The following is an 18,778-nucleotide window of genomic DNA, read 5'->3' as shown; positions in this document are numbered from 1 at the left end:
ACCAAATAGTAATTATGATGAATAGATATCCCATGTTAGAGACCAACCCTAGACTCGTTTACCCAAATCTATTCCATCAAAATATAATCCTTCGATACTAAATTCGAGGTTGTTCTTAAACTCTTATAAATTATGTCAATTATTCTGATTAATTTACCCTAAAACGGTGCGAGTGATGGGAAATTCCCTTCTTTTTTTCTCGTCGAAAGCATTCCCTACCGTGTCCCCTCTCTCGCACCCTGACACATAACACATGCACCCTTCTGGTACGCTACCTCTAAAAAATAAAAATAAAAAATTGAAATTAAAAATATGTGAAGCAGCACATGTTTATTACACATTTTGGGGAAAAAAAATAGATGTGTTTTTCCCTTAAAAGTACACGCAACACATTTCTACGTAAGTATGGATTTTGAGTTGTCCGTGGTTGCTGTAACTTTCTCCCTATTTTGTGACCTCCATCTGTGAACATTTTCTTGTGGAATTATAATTTTCTCTTAAAAGAATTAAATGAAAACTATACTCATCAAAATGGCTGTAAAAGTGTAATACTGTGCAATTGAGTTTCAATTTCATGCAAAAAAAAAAAAAAAAAAGGTTTTTTGGTAACTAACAATCTTTATTAATCACCAAATGGAGAACATTACAAATCCATAGCTAAGCCAAACACAATTTGCTATCTAAATAAAGAGAGACTCAATCAACAAACAACAAAGAAAATGAGAGGGGTAATTTAGAACATAAGCTGCTGAATCTTAGGTTTGATTCCAGAAGGAGCTCGCCATTGCATGTATAAGCTATTTCAGTTGCAAGCTTATCACACTGTCTACTCTTGTCTTCAAAATTGTCATGTTTCTCTCAATCCAAATCACATACACTACCTCTGCACATACCATTTTGAAAAATTTGAGCACCCGGGGACTTCCCCTCAGAGCATTTGATGGCCCAAGCTAGGTGAGTTGCCCGTGTATCAGTTGCTCTTGCCTCTTTAACCATACAATGTTCTGCTCCACAATCTCGTAGTAAACTCACATTGGACGTACAAGTGATCTCTTGATTCAGGAAACATTTGACATAGTTTGCAAGTAGGATCAATGTCCATTCCCTAACATAATAGCCGATCAGTGGTTTGTAGCCTATCCTGCAGCTGCAACCACAGGGTGAACCTTGCTTTTGGTCCAGCTCCATTGCTAAAAACTAGACATTTCCAGGGGACTCTTGGGTTGTCACCTAATAGTTGCAGATAGATAGCTCTTATGGAAAGTGACCTCTGGTGCTCTGTATGAGTCTGTAACAGTATTTCCCTAGATGAAATGATCTATCTAATCATCCAAGATGCTTGAGCAGGGATGGGGGCAACGAATACAGTTTGAATCTTGATGTAGTAATTGTGAATCCATCGGATCCATAGTTTATCTTGTTTGTGTGCAAGATCCTAACATGACTTTGCAATAGCTGCTCTATTCCATAAGTGAATATTGATGAGAGTTAGTCCTCCAATAAACTTAGGACCACAGACCTTGTCCCAGACAACCAGGGCTCTACTAGTGATGGAGTTTGCACCAGACCAAACAAAACTTCTGCAATATGAATCTATGAGCTTGGGGATCTTGGTTGGAGTGAGAAACAGCTGAGACCAATATGATTGAATACCAAAAAGAACTGATTGGACTAACTAAAGCTGTTCATGAGAAATTTTTTGCCACAAGTTTATCAATTATCCATTAGAGGTGACCACTGGATTATAGATAGTTTCTTTGTTGAAAGAGAAATGCCCAAGTATTGAGTGGAAGTACTCCAGCTGTAAATTCAGAGCCCGGAGCCAAAATGGGCAATTTTACTGACCGATATCTAATGGCGTACCTTTTTTTTTTTTCAAAATGGGTATTTCGTTGGATAACCATTACTTGTAATTAATCCCGAATTATTTCGGTCAAATAATTTATTTTTTTTAAATTTTGGTGCATTTCGTTGGTAGTCCAACGAAATAGCATTAAATTTTTTATTTTTATTTTTATTTCGGTTATAGAAAAACGAAAGTAAAAAAATAAAAATATTTTTGGCCTATTTCGTTGGACTACCAACGAAATAGGATAAAAAATATTTTTATTTTTTTATCCTATTTCGTTGGCGGTCAACGAAATAGGATAAAAATTTTTTTTAATTTCGTTTTTTCTAGCCAAATTGTTAGCCAAATAAAAAAAAAAAAAAAATTAATGCTATTTCGTTAAGCATTTCACGAAATGCAACCAAATTAAAAAAAAAAAATTATATTACCCTATTTCATTTTTGTATATATATATAATATATATATATATATATATTTCATTCATGTACCAATTAAATAGGATGAATATATATATATTTTGGTGTTTCATTTATAAAAACATTTATATATTCACGAAATAAAAAAAAATCTTATTTCGTTTTTTAATAAACGAAAAAAAAACTAGTTGTAAAGTCAAGACATAACTTTATTTTAAATATAAATATAATTCTAAAAAATATAGGGAGAAAAAGCTAGTTGTAAAGTGAATGATAAATAAGCTTTCTTACGTCATTTACGCGATTTTTTTTTTTGATTTTGGGTATTTTTCCGAGATCTATGCACACAACTGCTACAAGGCGGTTTGGCGAGCCGATTTTTAAAAAAACGCCTTTTATCACATTCAATTTCAATTTTTTCCCCAAATTAGCGTGAAATTTTTCGGTTTATTTACTTATAAGATGATGATACGCAATAGATTTCAACGTAAAAATCCAGGGGTAATGTATCTATGAATGTCAATTTCATACAAGGTTTCAATTTTTTAAAATAAAATTTGACTAATTTTCTCGATATATAAAGTTGACTAAAATAACCTTACAGTTAAACACTAAGTTTTTTGAAAAATATATTTAAAAAAAATTAAAAAATGGCTTTTAATCAATTTGGAATATATATATAGATAGATATATATATATATATATATATAAAATCAATTTCAAAAATATATAAAAAAACTGTTTTTTTTTATATTTCGTGGATTGTTCCACGAAATGCAAAATAAAAAATAAAAAAAAACATATTTCGTGGATTGTTCCACGAAATGCAAAAAAAAAAAAAAAAAACAGTTTTAAATTAAAAAATAAAACAGTTTCGTTAATATAAATAAAACTGTTTTTTTTTTCATTTTGTGGAACAATCCACGAAATATGTTTTTTTTTATTTTATTTTGCATTTCGTGGAACAATCCAAAATATTTCATTGGTACATGAATGAAATATATATATATATATATATATATATATATATATATATATATATATATATATATATATATATATATATATGTATATTTCATTTTTATATAAACGAAATGAAAATAAAATTATTTTCCTATTTCGTTTTTTAATACACGAAATGCAAAATATATATATATATATATATATATATATATATATATACAAAAATGAAATAGGGTAATATAATTTTTTTTTTTTAATTTGGTTGCATTTCGTGAAATGCTTAACGAAATAGCATTAAAAAATTTTTTTTTTTTTATTTGGCTAACAATTTGGCTAGAAAAAACGAAATTAAAAAAAAAAAATATTTTTATCCTATTTCGTTGGTAGTCCAACGAAATAGGCCAAAAATATTTTTATTTTTTTACTTTCGTTTTTCTATAACCGAAATAAAAAAAAAAAAAAATTTAATGCTATTTCGTTGGACTACCAACGAAATGCACCAAAATTTAAAAAAAAAAATTATTTGACTGAACAGTAACAAGCGGGTATTTCGTTGGTTATCCAACGAAATACCCATTTTGGTAAAAAAAAAAAAAGGCATGCCATTTTTGTATATTGGCTGTAAAATTAAGCCATTTTGGCTCCGGGCTCTGTAAATTCATATTCTTGCAAAATTTTAATTAAGCTAATAGCAGTAAGGAGATAAGGATGGTTTTGAGGGTGTACATTTTTGCCAACGGCTGCCTTAATATGATCTTAAATAAAACCATTGATTTTGCTAAGCAAATTACTTTCTTTTTTTAATTGAATATATGAATGAAAATGTCAGTCAAAAAAAGGGAAGCCCCTCTGGAGAAGATTCCTAAAGAACGTAGGCTTCTTTACCTTTATGTTAGTAGTAATATTTTGCAAACAGGTGAGAAACACAATACCTTAAAACTTTCTGTTAAGCGTTGAGAGCACGGAGACCCCCCAAAAAACAGTACTCCAATAAAGAAGGTACATCTTTCACTTATTCAGTAATAGTCTTTTAGATTAGAAGAGGCCCTTGACATATATTTACTAAAGTCAAATTTTATGAAAATTGTTTTACTTTCATTTTCTAAAAAGATTTTGAAAAGAAAAATAGAAAGAAAAAAAAAAAAAAAACCTGGCAGTTTTAATATTCAAGCCGAAGCCAAAAATCGATGACCAAACCAAACTTCATACCACGTAAAAACTTACATTTGCAAATTGCCAAACAATAGATACAAGGATGGACAACGTTCGGCATGATACTATACTTTCTGTTCTTACAAATCCGGACAGTAAGAGAGGCTAACTCGTAAGTTCAATGTGCATGTGAAACTTGATTATGACCTTCATTGCCGCTCCTGCTTAATCATAATCATAACCAGCCACAACACGTGAAAGACGAAGATGATGGAAGTCGACCTGTTTGGCGTATGTACTGAACTTGCCCTGTAGTTTTTTCAGCTTGCTGATTTCTTTTAGCTTCAGCTGCAGCGCGCTTTTCTTCTGATTTTTGTCTAGTCATAGCAATCTTCTTCACCATCTTTGCTTGTGCTTGTGCTCTCATTTCTTCAACTTGCGCCTGAATAATACATATCATGATGCAAAACAACATGAGAATTTGCAGCAAATTGAGCAGTAGTATAATATGACTGCTAAATGGCATCAGTATGAGAAACGTGACTCGGGTTGGTTCAATTTCCAGGAGGCGTCTCAGTAGCAGAGCTTTGATATTCAGCCATCCATAATCAACTTCAGGTCCTTAAAACACGTCCAAAATTCTCCAAGAATGAAGCTTTTAATCATGGTAGAACATAATTTACTATAGGGCTTTTTTTTCATTTTGGCCCGGCAGCCAAAATTCATTACAGGCTAGCCAAAATACAAAACACACACTATATGAGTATATTTGAGTAAACATTATGTCTATTACATGTATATTTATACTTAATATACAAAACTATACATTTGCTTACTATTATTTTTTTGAGTGTTCCAAAAATGTAATTTTCCCTTCTCGATATGGCTAATAGTGAGATATACCTCTATTTTCCTCAATTCTGCTTCTAGCTTTGCTTTCTGCTGACTTTCCCAAGCTTGGATTTTTATCTCTTCACGCTTATATCTGGAAGATCAATGGTTTTTCTGTTAATTCATAATTTATCAGCAGAACAAAGATTTAAAAAGTGTTTGATATTGGGAAAACCTGGCAGTGTGCTTTGACTTTTCCGCTTCCTCCCAAGCAGCTGCCCTTTTAGCATATTCCATTCGTTCAGCCTCAACAGCATCAGCCTCGCTTTTATCCTTCTCATCTTTGCTCGCCCAAGCAGCTATATTCATTTTACCGAGTTGGACACCAAGGGCTACAATCTCTTTTCTTGTCTTCGTCTTTAATTCTTCCTCCGACAATTCCCTTTTATTGTTTTCTGTCGAAGTTTGAGAAGCATTGTCAATTGGCGTCGGAGCTGGATCTCCTCTACGAGGTGTAGACGGGATAGAAGAAGTGGGGCTGCGGAGTGGAGTTGTTGCACCAACAGGTGTAGCTGTTCTTGAAGGCTCTTGACTTGGAATAGGAGTCATTTCTGTTCCCATATCTCTCATGGAGACTGATCTTATTGCAGGGCCAACTGTGTTCATATTCAATCAAACAGTTCACATCAGCAAAGTATAAATTAATTATCTATATAAAAGGAAGTCCACAACTTAGGGGCCGTTTGGTTCGAAGAGAAGTTATGCTAGGAATCTGGGATTAGTTATGCTGGCATTATTTCTCATTGACTGATTGGATTGTTGTATTAAAAATAACATGCATTGCATTATACCCTATTCAAGAGTAGTAATGAATAGGGTGTACAAGTAATAGAATAGTGCTGGTATTGTCAATGCCATGGCTTACTATGTATAAGAATCGTATTGAATAGGGGGTATAAGTAAAACTGGTATTAGTTGTACACAGGTGAGATTTGCAATCGAACTTTTGAGTACTAAAATGTTATACCAGCATTACTTTACCTAATACACCCTACCAAAGGACCCCTAAGTCATATCATCCACATACTGCCCAAAAATAGACTGGTCATTGCCTTGGTCAAAGATCCAGAGCAGGCCAAACAATCAATAGCGTGGATGAAAATGATAAATTCATGCATTTTAATTTTGGCTAATACCAGGGAACATTTTTCCCTTATGTATGAATTCTACTTGAGGCACTATAATAGCCGTCATTCTTTGCAACCACCTGAGGCCGGAGGATTGGCACTGCACCATCTGAAAATCCAATGCGTTGACCTTAATATACTAGATGTCCACACTAAAAAGTGACAATCCTTCATGTCTCAAAGAATGCATCAAGATTCTGCTTGAGGCACACGATGAGTATTTTACTCCAACCATTTAATGTTAGTAGCTAAGTTACATGGACTCGGGTGCGGGTATCCGATAGGGGTACGGATTCGAGTGTCGGATTCAGCAAAATTTAAATTTAAGACTCGGGGATACGTATCCGGTTATGGATATGGGTGCGGGGATTCGGCTAAGAAAATTCAAAATTATATAAAAAAAATAGAGCTATAAAGACATTACAAATTTTGAGAGATATTCTTATGAAAAACTTACATGTATATGAAATAAAAGTACTTCTTTGTTTATCTGAAACATGAAGCAACATATATGAAATAAAAGTACTATAATATTGAAGGTATGTCATTTTTATTATCTTAAATCTGTTTTATTTTTAATTTTGAGAAATCAAAATCTCAAATTTTTCCCCCAAATTTGTCGATGGACTCCGGTCAAAGTATCCGTATGTGATTGGCCGTATCCGGAACGTTTGCCGTTCCGGCACCCGCACCCGTCCGTATCCGGGATGGGGACGGCACCCAAAATGGCGAGTCCGTGTAACTTAGGTTAGTAGGACGGACAATAGTTCGACTGAAAACACCAATACCTCACCCTCCCTTCTGCTGCTTTCCCCTTCCCCTTCCCTTATGAAAGTGTAAATCTCTTAAAGAATATTTAAATTAAGTTAAAGCAGCTAAAATCAACATTAGGAACAAAAGAAGCCATAATGTACCTGTTCCATCTTCTGTCACCTCAGTCAAAGCCTTACTTTCAGGGCAAAGATCAAGTGACACGGCATTCACTCCATTACCTTGACTATGAGAACCAGGTTGATCAAAATCAAAATTCTCGGGCACTATCTGACATGCAGATTGACAAAAATCAACCTTCTTAACCGCTAATTTATTTTCGTAACTACTAGATTCTGGAGCAACTCTAACCATGCTCGTTGCAGGCCTCCGGTATGTTTGGTTCTGTAATTGAACCTTCTTTGAATGATTAGCATGCACATTTTGCCTATTCATTATCCACTTCTCCGCGTCGTTCCACTTAGAAGGAATGGGCCGCGAAAACGACCTTGCTGTTACCGAATGGTGGTGTGTTGATCTCTCTCCTTTATGAAACTCAAAGCTGGATGTACTGTCATAATCAAAATTCTCATCTTCACAACCTTTAACTGGATGAACTGAACTAGAATTTCCACCATCCGTTTTGGAAAACTGCTGTCTTTTCGCACGAGTGGCTTCTCCATTTTCCTTTGGCGGGCATGAATTTCCTGGCAATTTATTTTCTGCAGCATCTAAATTGGCATCTGCAAAGTAAATGAGCAGTTTCCCAGGTAAGTATTATATATTTCTACACTTATTTCTTCTCCTAGCAACAACACAAATGCAACATAGATATTACTGTGAAAATATTTTTACACCATCATGTAACCTAAAGCTAAGTAAATGTAACTGCATAAAGTAAATATGGTTTAGAACTGAAAAATAAGACAAATAAGAACTGTTTTGAGTAACCTAATAGTTTAAACTCTCACTGCATACACTTTAATCTTTTAGAATTAGCCCTTGCAACAAAACATATACTATCCTAGGGGCACATACCAATTACAAGTTTCTGAAGTTGCACAAAGGGAAAAAGTGGGAGCCGGGGGCACTTTGGCGGATCCATGATTTCACCGGAGGGAGTCAAAATATAAAGAAGTAGAACACTATAAACTGAGCGGGTAGCAGTTCACTAAAATGTTCAAGCTTGTACTAGATTCAAAGCTAATCAAAACTTCTTTCCTCATTACTAAATCTGAATGAAGAAATTGACATACATTCATCGTCAAAGTCTCCACTTTGGGTAGCCAGCAAACTGTTGTTGACAAACTCAGAATCCTCAAGCCTAGCAGGAGAAGTTCTTGAGGAATTACTATTTGATCCTTCTTTCTTCTTGTGATGGTGAGGTCCTATGAGCTTCATCCTTAGCTTACTTGGAGATATTATACCAGTCTGAAAGTACCCAAAAACAAAAATTTCAGAAACCAAGCAATTTTACACCATATTAAGCAATTTTAAGCAGATGTATTCATTGTTCAGGACAAAAATAAACTACTACTAATTAAAGTTCCATGGAAGATGAGAACTTCCAAATGGTCCTTAATTTGTAACCAAAACAGCACCCGCCGTAGGATTTTCCAAAGGGATTAAAACTTTATAACGAAATCCTTAAAAGAAGCTAAAACCCCATAAATTTAACAAATTGAAAGAACTACATTAGTTCAAACATTGTAATTCTTGACAACACCTATAAACCCCAGATCAAGATTTCATTTTTTTTTTTTAAACTGGTAACTGATCAAGATTTCATTTTTCAGAGCACAAAAAGGGAAGAAAAAATACTTCCAAGTAATTGACAGGAAGAAATGCATTGGAAGCATTTTTCGAGGAACCCCATGGAAGTACTTATTAGACAAGTTCCATGGAAGATGAGCAGTTTCAAACAGCACCCACCAAAGGATTTTCCGAAAAGCTTCAAATTTTATAACCTAATCCTTAAAAAAAGCTAAAACCCCATAAATTTAACCAATTTGAAAGATTCCACATTCTGTTCAAAACATAATTCTTGACAAACCCCAGATCAAGATATCATTTTTTAGAACACAAAGAGAATAAAAAAGGAGTTTCCAAGTATTTCACATGTAGAAATGCATTGAAAGACCTTTTTGAGTTACCCCATTTGTCCAGGACAAGAAAAAAAAAGTAGTCTAAGAAAAGTTCCATGGAAGATTGAGAAGTTCCAAAATGGTCATTAATTTGTAACCAAAACCGCACCACCATAGGATTATCCGAAAAGATTGAAACTTTGTAACTAAATACTTAAAAGAAGCTGGAACCCCATAAATTTAACCAATTGAAAAGAACACCATATTGAGTTCATTCTTGAAAAACACCTATAAACCCCAGATCAAGATATAATATTTTAGAGCACCAAGAGGAAAATAAAAACAGAGTTTCCAAGTATTTCACATGAAGAAATGCATTGGAAAACAATTTTTGAGGAACCCATCTTGTGCAGGACAAGGAAAAAAAAAAGTTACATGGAAGATTGACAACTTCCAAAATGGTCATTAATTTATAATCTAAACAGCACCGACCATAGTAGTTTACAAAAAGATTAGAACTTCATAACCAAAACCTTAAAAAGAAGCTAAATTTAACCAATTGAAAGAACACCACATTGAGCTCAATTCTTGAAAACACCTATAAACCCCAGATCAAGATATCATTCTTGAGAGCAAAAAAGGGAGGAAAAAAAAGGGTTAAATGCATTAGAAAACGTTTTTGAGGAACCCCATTTGTGGAGGACAAGAAAAAAAAAAAAGAAGTAGCAAAAGTTGCACGTAAGATTGAGAAGTTCCAAAGTGGTGATTAATTAGTACCTGCACTTTGTGAATCCTCTCATACTCCATTAGATCCTACCTTCTAAGCCACTCTGTGTGTGTGTGTGTGTGAGAGAGAGAGAGAGTTTCTCTTATTCTTCTCTAGTGTTGAATTTGCTGACTACAGTGTGTGATGTTTTGTTTTGTAGAGGAGAATGATGATGATGATGGGGAAGAGTTGTAAATTAAATCTACTCTTTGGGGTTGCCGATCTTTGACCTTTGACTGCCCTCTCATGTACTTTATCTGCTCATTAGTTTTTCTCTTTTACTCCATTTAAAATAAATTTTACATTTCACACTTGCCTTCAAATACTGCCAAAGACACATGACAATACCCGTTTGGCCAAGTTTATTTTTTTGTCAAACGTACTTTTTTTCAATAAATTTTTATTTTAAAAAAGTGAGGTGTTTAATCAAAATTTTGAAAAAAATAAATGCTTGGTGAGAAATTTTAAACTTTTTCGTTTAAAAAATAAATTTTTACTTTAAAAAGACTTTTTTTAAAAAGCATTTTTGAGAAAAATACACTTAGAAGTTAGAAACACTTTTTAAAAGTTTGGTCAATCACAAATTACTGTTCAAAATGATTTTTAAATTAAGTGACCAAACACAAACTATTTTTCGCTAAAAGTACTTTTTTATACACACTTTTAAAAAAAAAAATACTTTTCAAATAAGCTAATTTTAAAAGTTTGGCTAAATTACTCTCATTATTAAAGAAAAACTAACAATATCAAAACAATTTTGGACATGTTAGTGTAACATATACTCCCTTTATCTTATATTTTCCGTTTTTCAGATTCAAAATATGTAAAATTTGACGATATTTTAAATGCATTTATTCATTATATTGCAGAAAAATTGCAACTTATGGTATTGTTCGTATAGTTTTGAATATCTAAATTTTAATTTTTTTAAAAAAATTAAGTTGATGTAATCTAATTTAACTTCAAAGATTAGTCAAAGTACTCTCGATAAGCTAAAAAATATTTACAAATTTGGACGAAAAAACTAACATAACACCCATGAACATAGAATGACGTTTATGGGAGATCGATAATTGAATCTCGTGCCACACAAGAAAAATAGTAGTTATCCACTTAAGTTTGGTGAGTAGAATTACTCGATACATGTAATAATAGGATGAAGCAAGTATTCAGAAAAATAATGAGAGATGTGACTAAATGAGTCCACACACTAACATGTACTTAATAGAAAATATATGAACATTAATACCAAGTATTAGTTATGGAATGTAAGTTTATTATACAAATATGATAAATATTTTCAGGATTATACCGCTAGTTAATTACAAAAGCTCAGTTCCAGTTCAGTACAATTCAATCACCAAAAAATTATAATTTCAATTTTAGTGTCATGATTCCCAATGTACCTTCTAACTATTGATGCCTTTCATATTCCCTTAGTAATTATGTTAAAATAATATAAATGATCAAGTGGAAACAACAGCAACAGTGAGGAGAAGTACCTTCTGTTTGATTAGTTTTAAATACTAATAACAAGTTATATGTAGATCTTTCGTCATTAAGTACCTGAAGCAATTTTATTTTCTATTTAACAAACAAGAAGCCCCTTCACCCTCCATTTGATCTCATGTATGCAAGTTCATAGCAAACCTACAATATCTTTTACGAACATTTCTCAAAAACTTTTAATCCTTTTTCAATCACACAATCTCTCATGCATAATTTTAAAATATTATTTACTAATTTATATTCAAGATAATAATAAATAGACATTATTTCATTTGCAAAATTTATCAAATTAAATTTGAAAAAAAAAAAAAGGAATCAATTTAAGATGTAGAAGAGTAGTTTTCATTTGTAAAGGTGGTATCGTGGTTATTCTTATTTTAATTTTATTCTTTTGCACATATTTAAAAATGAAATAAGAAAAGCCAAACTACTTTCAGATTTGTTGCGGTACGATTCAAATTGTAATCTCCTAACCACTCTGGTCGTGTGTATATGTGTATCGTGTCGGACTTCCCTTTTTGATCAATGAATGAACCAACCAGTTAAGAAGAGATTTCACTTCAGAAAAAAATTATCTGCATAAATTATACTAATTTATTATAATTATATCAAAAATTAAGTTGAAAAATATATAACTAATTAATGTATAATTTATTGATACGAATAAATATAAAGAAATGCATCATAAATTAATATAGCATTGATATAAAATCAAATAAAAGTAAATTTTAGTCTCCCTGATGTGTCTGCTTATCGACAAAGAAAGGGACATTAATTTTACATCCAAAATAAGAAGAGCAATGCATCTTGGCCATCTCAAAATGTCTTTTATAGAAAACTTTTTGGACTCTTTCTGAAATGTGTCTTATTGCCAATGATGACAAATAATTCATCATGAAAGTAATTTTTTTTAAGAAGAAAAAAAAACGGAGAGATAGATTTGCTTTTGAACCAAAATTAATAATTAATGCCAACTTAACTTTTATTCCATCAATCAATTAAAGAAGTTACCTCCTCCCAAATGCAATCTCTTATTTCATTTAATTTTATGAGAATTATTCAATTTTTTTCTGGAAACTTTTTTTTTACTTTATTTGAAAATCGGTTTTTGGTTATGAAAATTTTAAATATAACTTGAAGTAATATTTGAAATTTGAAAAACACCGAAACCTGTTTTTACTTTTTTCACTTTTAAAAGACATTCAAACAATCAATTATTTTTTGCAAAAAATATAACCAAACATAACTCCATATTCACTTTCAACTTCAAATATTCCAAATAAAGTGAAAAGTACTTGATTTCAATGACCAAACGCCTACTAAATGTTTACTCCAAAATATTACGGACTTTAATAGGAAAAGGAACATACATCTTCTCATAGTGTTTAGATTCACATTTCACTTTTAATTTGGTACAAAGGAAGCTAGATTTTCAATCACACGGTACAATGATTCAAATCTGACAAATTGACAATGACATTGCCTAGTGAGGAGATAGTTACTCCAAAAATTGCTTGAAGTGAAAAACTGGTCAATGATCAGATCAATCAAGAAAGATAACTTTTCACTAGGTTAAGTGTGTGACAGGCAATTAATGAGTCCAATCAATTTAATTTCTAATTTCTAATTTCTAATTTCTAACTCCTTTAAAGAGATAGCTTTTCACTACGTGCACATAAGGCAATATTAGTGATTCATATCAATTGAATATGTAAGCCCCTTTCTTTATTCTTTTGGCAATGATCACCAACTGTATATAAGCTTTAATGAGTAATGACCATATTGTTTGACCATGAAGGTCCCCACTTAGCCAGCCCTGATCTATCTACGCTCTTCGTTTCAATTTGTTTGTATGATTTTTACTTAGCACATAATATAATAAAATAAAATAAACTTTTGAAATTTGAGATTTTAGATTAAAAATATGTTGAATATACTAAAATATTTTTTAATTTTGTGGTCTTAAACCAGGTAGTCTCAATAAGATTGGGAGCCTAAAGCCAAACTTCAGAAAGAGACCCTATTTTTTTAAAAAAAAAATTGCGATATATATTTTTATTTAAAGTTTACTTTTCTAACTTTTTTAGATGATGTCATTAATTACTGTTTTATAGTAGTAATAGTTAAGAACAATGCAAAGTTGTTAACAATTTTTCCAAATCAATTTATTCTTAAAAAAAAAAATCAACTGATAACATAGCTAATCAATCACATGACTAAAATAATTTATATATATATATATATATATATATATATATATATATAATATAAATATGTACTCCCTACTGTCTCAATTTATGTGTACAATTCGATTTCGAGGAAATAAACTTATTTATATTTATCGTGAATTCGGACATACAATCTTTAAATTTTTTGAAAACCAATTTACATATTTAGAAACTACATAAAAGTACTATGAGTCACAATAATTTTTTAAACAAATTAGCAACAAAAAATGGGGCCCTAAAAGTTTGGGGGCCCAAAGTCATTGCCTTAGTTTAGTGGCTTTGCTCTTGAGTTGGCCCTGTCTTAAACATGTCATATTGAAAGTTGAAATTAAAGAGTTATCAAAAAAGGAAATAAATATTCTTTTTTAAATGGACTAAAAACAAAATAAGACAAACAAATTGAAACATAGGGAGTATTAGTTTTCTCCGATTGTTTTTGAATATTTACTTGGCCTTGTCATCCGCATATGGGTGACCAAGCAAAATTAGTTGAATTTGAAGCAAAAATAGTTGAGGTTCAGGCAAAAAATGACTGAATGCAATCACATATAACTGAAGTTCGAAAAAAAGGCTGAACTTCAGCCAGATGTGTCTGAACTTCAAACATTGTATATCTAAAATTGTTCTGAAGTAGATAGACTTGAAATTTTTTTATGTACGTATGGCTTAAATGGTGGTCCCAATATCAAATATTTGTGCATTTCGACTTTCCTGAGACAAAATAATCATGGTGTAAAATATAAATATTATTTATCCATGATGGTAGCAATTTTCAATTTATGTATAGTTTTTTTTTTTTAAAAAAAAAAAACTAAACCAAGTTTTATTTACCAAGTGAACCTGACTGTACAAGAATCTCAAATTTTATTTACCAAGTTTTATGTATAGTTAATCCTTGTATTAGTTATACTTCGATTTATGCATTATTTTATATCAAGAAAAATGTGGTATAAGTAATCCCATGACTAGTTATATATGGATAAAGCATTCAAAATGTCCAAGCTGCTATCGAGGGTCTCCTCAAATCTTTAATTATATAATTTTAAACCAATCACAAATTTAAGTTATATTGCATATTCAATTTTTAACAGTACCATTAAAAATCCCCTGCATTAATAATCCAGACATTATTAATCTGTGAATTAATTCTTGCGTAACTTGCTTTTAAACCAGAATAACCCTCAAATTATATGACATAATTGATCAAGCTTTTAAAATATGCTTACATTGGACAGAATCATTTGAGATATATTTTTATAAATATCATAAAAATATTTGCATTTACCAATCTTTTTCAAAGGTGATTTTGAACGATAATTTTTTTTTTTTTTAAAGTGTGAAAATTCACGTTACACTTAATATTACCTTGAAATTTCAATGAGTTTCCTCTTCACATGTATCAATGGAGAAAATAATCGCTTCCCTTCGTATCATTTCTTTCATGCATGTTTGCAAGCAAATGTAGACCATTATTTGAATTCAAATCCTAATAATGAAGTTTTATTTAGCAGGGAGCGCGAAAACTCCTGATCATAACATGGGCAAAATTATAGTATCAAATTTGTGTTTGGATGAAGCAGTAATCTTTGTTTAGAATTTATTTTTGTATTAAAAATTCATCATATACAGAAAAAAAAAATTAATTGTGAACCTAGAATTTGGTGGTAAGTTCAGAAGCTATAAATCTCAAATCCTCCACCTATGATAAGTAATATACTTTCTGTGACGCGAATTCAAATTTATAGATTTAGACATTGTATATATGATTTTAAAAAGAGTGGCCAACAACATGTCAAATTTTGAGCAAAACTAATATTGGTCAATGTACATATCTAATATCGGTCAATGAGCAAAACTAAGGGATGGTTTGGTATGATGGATAAGCAAAAATAGTGATGGGATAAAAATTTAGTACCACCTTATCCTTTGTTTGGTTACTAATCGTGGGATAAGTTAATTATCCCAGGATTAAAAATAGTGTTGGGATAATTTATACCCATCAAAGGGTGAGGATAAAATAGTAAAATTGACTAAAATAGCCCTGAGGTTGTCAAAACTCTTTTTCTACTACATAAGGTGGAGGATATTTTTGTAAACAAACAATTTTTTCTTAAAAGTTATGCAATGCATGTTACTTTTAATACAACAAACCAAACAATCAATAAGAAATAATATCAGGATAACTAATCCCAACATAAATAATCCCAGTGTAACTTATCCCAACATAATTAATCCCATCATAACTTGTGTTCAAACCAAACGGCCCCTAAGAGACTAAGGGGTCGTTTGGTTGTAAACAAGTTGTCCCGAGATAACTTATCCTGAGATTAGTTATTACACCCTCCCACAGGGATAAAATAACATTACAATCCTGGGATAACTAATTCTGGGATTAGTTATACCTCGATTTTATCCCCACCAAATGTGGGATAAATCATCTCAAATATAATCCTGTGATTATTTATCCTTATTCCTCGTACCAAACGAGCCCTAAGGGGTCATGTGGTATGCTGGGCAAGTATAAATAGTCTTGCAATAAATATTTAGTATTGCCTTATTCCTTATTTGGTTACTAATCCTGGGATAAGTTATACCAGGATTAGAAATATACTACAAAAAAAATGGGTAATTTGCGGAGGTTGAAAGTTGCAATTCGCGAAGGTTTTAGCCTCCTTTAGCAAATAGCGGAGGTTAAAACCCCCGCGAATTGCAACTTTCAAGCTCCGCAAATTATCCATTTTTTTGTAGTGATAGTACAGGGATAAGCTATCCCTGCCAGGTAGTGAAATAATATATAGTACCAAGATTAGTTATTCCTGGATAAAATAATAAAAATGACAAAAAAAATCCATGAGATCCCTCAAATGCTTTTTCTAAGGTGGAGGACATTTTTGTAAATAAATAACTTCTTTTTAGAAATTATGCAATGCATGCTATTTTTAATGCAACAAACCAAATAGCCAATAAGAAATAATACCTGAACGGCTAATCTCAGCATAACTAATGCCGATATAGTTAATCGCAACATACCTTGTCTTCAAACCAAACGACCCCTAACATGCCAGCTTTGTGTTGCAAACTTGAGAGTCTAACAGAAAAGTAGCTGTAAAAAGAAATGGAAGCAGATCATACTGAGAGGGTAGTTGAGTTTCAGACAGGTTCAAATAATTATATTTTCTTCAGTTGGAAATATATGGTTGTTGGGATCATCTGATCACTTTCTGAACTTACCCATGATAAAAGAGTACATAAATGTCGTTTACTTGCATTTATGTACTTAGATTTTGTTCAGTTTTCAAGATTGTAGTGTACAAAAATTTCAAAATTTGGCCAAAGTGAATCGAAGAAATGCTGGCCTAAACAAACTTAATTATTTAAGTCTAGCACGTGGATGTAACTAAAAAGTTAAATTCATTTCGGCAAGGAATCCGATTGGGATTCAGAATAGGCTCAAGGTCAATCAGGAAGTCTTTTCTTCTGTTTTTTAGTATACCATAAAGATATGCACAAATAGAATCATTGAAGACTGCTACTTAAATTTTGTACCCTTTTAAGAAATTTAAAAAATAACTTGGCGTGTCTGTAATTTTTCTTTCACAACTTATGCCTCAAGGAATAATTAGAGGCAGATTCATAATTTGGAGGTTTCAAATGCCACATTACTTTAAACATAGACTTGTAACTATTTACAAGATCTAAATAGAGTAAACATTTGGTCGGCTAATCAACTTTGAGCTTCGATTCGAGTTATTCGCCCTATTCGAATTTTATAAACAAATTGATCGAACAAAAAAATGTTATTTATTATGATAACTTCGCACAAAGCATTAAACTTCCAATAATATGACTCATATATCATTCATTTGCATTTGTTCTCGACGAGTTTTCATATTCTAAAAACGGTCAATTACTACACCATTACTTACATTTGCTAATACTTCACGCTTTATGTGAGAAACTAAACAATTATTTTTAAATATTGATCACCAATATTATTCCGCACTTCATTTTTTATCTGCTTCTTGGATAAGAATCTCTCTCCACAGTTGCAGTAGCAACAAATAAAATTGGAGTCAGCGTTACAAGTAAATAAGTTGTATCAAAATTTATCTCAACTAATGCTTTTGCCAAATAACTACTATACTTCTTTGCAAGTTGGAGAAGTGCGATTACCATCTCGCATATAAATTATGAAAGTATCAAATTGGTAACTCCTATTCCAATCTGTAGTTCATCAAACTCATTTGGAGAACACTTTGCAAAAGTCATTATTCCGCACTTATCAAAATTAGCAAAGGAATTATATGGATTTAAAAACTTATGTTTAAACTCTAAACGTAATCTAAGGGCCCGTTTGTCCATGAGAATTATTCATTTTTTTTCGGAATATTTTTTCACTATTTTCACTTTATGGTGTTTGGCCATAAAAATTCCATTTGAAAAACAACCAAAACTTGTTTTTCATTTTTTTTACTTTCAATACATTCAAACAACCAAATATTCTTTGCAAAAACTATAACCAAATACAACTCCAACTTCAACTTCAACTCCAACTCCAAAATACCAAATAAAGTGAAAAATATTTGGTTTTCATGGCCAAACGCCTACTAAGAACCTTGCAAACGTTTTACCTAACAGGAATATTACTAGGACCTAGTCTCTCACACTCTAAAAAATTACATGTATTAGTAACACAGTTAAACGTTGGATTTGAGATTAATTATAAGAATTGTAAGATCTCAATCATCATTAAGTTAATTGTGTACCTTCAAAGTCCAATTTTGCGTCGTTAAACTTGAAGCAAACAACAAGACTTTTAATTGGACTTCAAGAATCAGATTTTGACAAATGTGCTAAAGAAAGAACCAAGTACTTGTTCCGTGAGTCACGCTTCCCCTTTGTCCCAAAATTCTTCATTAATTAATATTGTAAAAGACAATTACCACTCTTTATTAAAAACTACCCTTAGTAGGCGTTTGGCCATGCGTTTTCAAACCATGATTTGAAATCATGATCCCAAACCAGCGTTTGGACATGCTTTTT

The 18,778-nt window shown here is 31.6% G+C and overlaps 1 protein-coding gene across 1 annotated transcript; it reads right to left on the bottom strand.

Moving 5' to 3' along the window:
- Nucleotides 1–4,412: 4,412 nt before the first annotated feature.
- Nucleotides 4,413–10,239, bottom strand: LOC132055725 (uncharacterized). The gene is made up of 6 exons (XM_059447687.1): nt 10,010–10,239; nt 8,405–8,579; nt 7,313–7,891; nt 5,447–5,867; nt 5,284–5,365; nt 4,413–4,822 (listed from the first exon to the last, which is right to left on the bottom strand). Exons 1-6 carry the CDS (start codon nt 10,037–10,039, stop codon nt 4,616–4,618), a joined length of 1,494 nt encoding a protein of 497 aa, XP_059303670.1. The 5' UTR covers nt 10,040–10,239; the 3' UTR covers nt 4,413–4,615.
- Nucleotides 10,240–18,778: the final 8,539 nt, after the last annotated feature.

This window comes from Lycium ferocissimum, chromosome 1 (assembly GCF_029784015.1).
Source record: "Lycium ferocissimum isolate CSIRO_LF1 chromosome 1, AGI_CSIRO_Lferr_CH_V1, whole genome shotgun sequence".
NCBI classification, from domain to species: Eukaryota; Viridiplantae; Streptophyta; class Magnoliopsida; order Solanales; family Solanaceae; genus Lycium; species Lycium ferocissimum.
The sequence above is the reverse complement of the archived record's forward strand: the minus strand, read 5'-3'. Positions and strand labels throughout refer to the sequence as shown.

Bases quoted from the DNA above. Each gene is read 5' to 3' on its own strand.
- LOC132055725 (XM_059447687.1), bottom strand. From the start codon at position 10,039: ATGGAGTATGAGAGGATTCACAAAGTGCAG. The intron at 8,580-10,009 runs GTACTAATTAAT...GGGTACTTTCAG, and splicing joins AGAGGATTCACAAAGTGCAG to ACTGGTATAATATCTCCAAG. The intron at 7,892-8,404 runs GTATGTCAATTT...TTTACTTTGCAG, and splicing joins TGGAGACTTTGACGATGAAT to ATGCCAATTTAGATGCTGCA.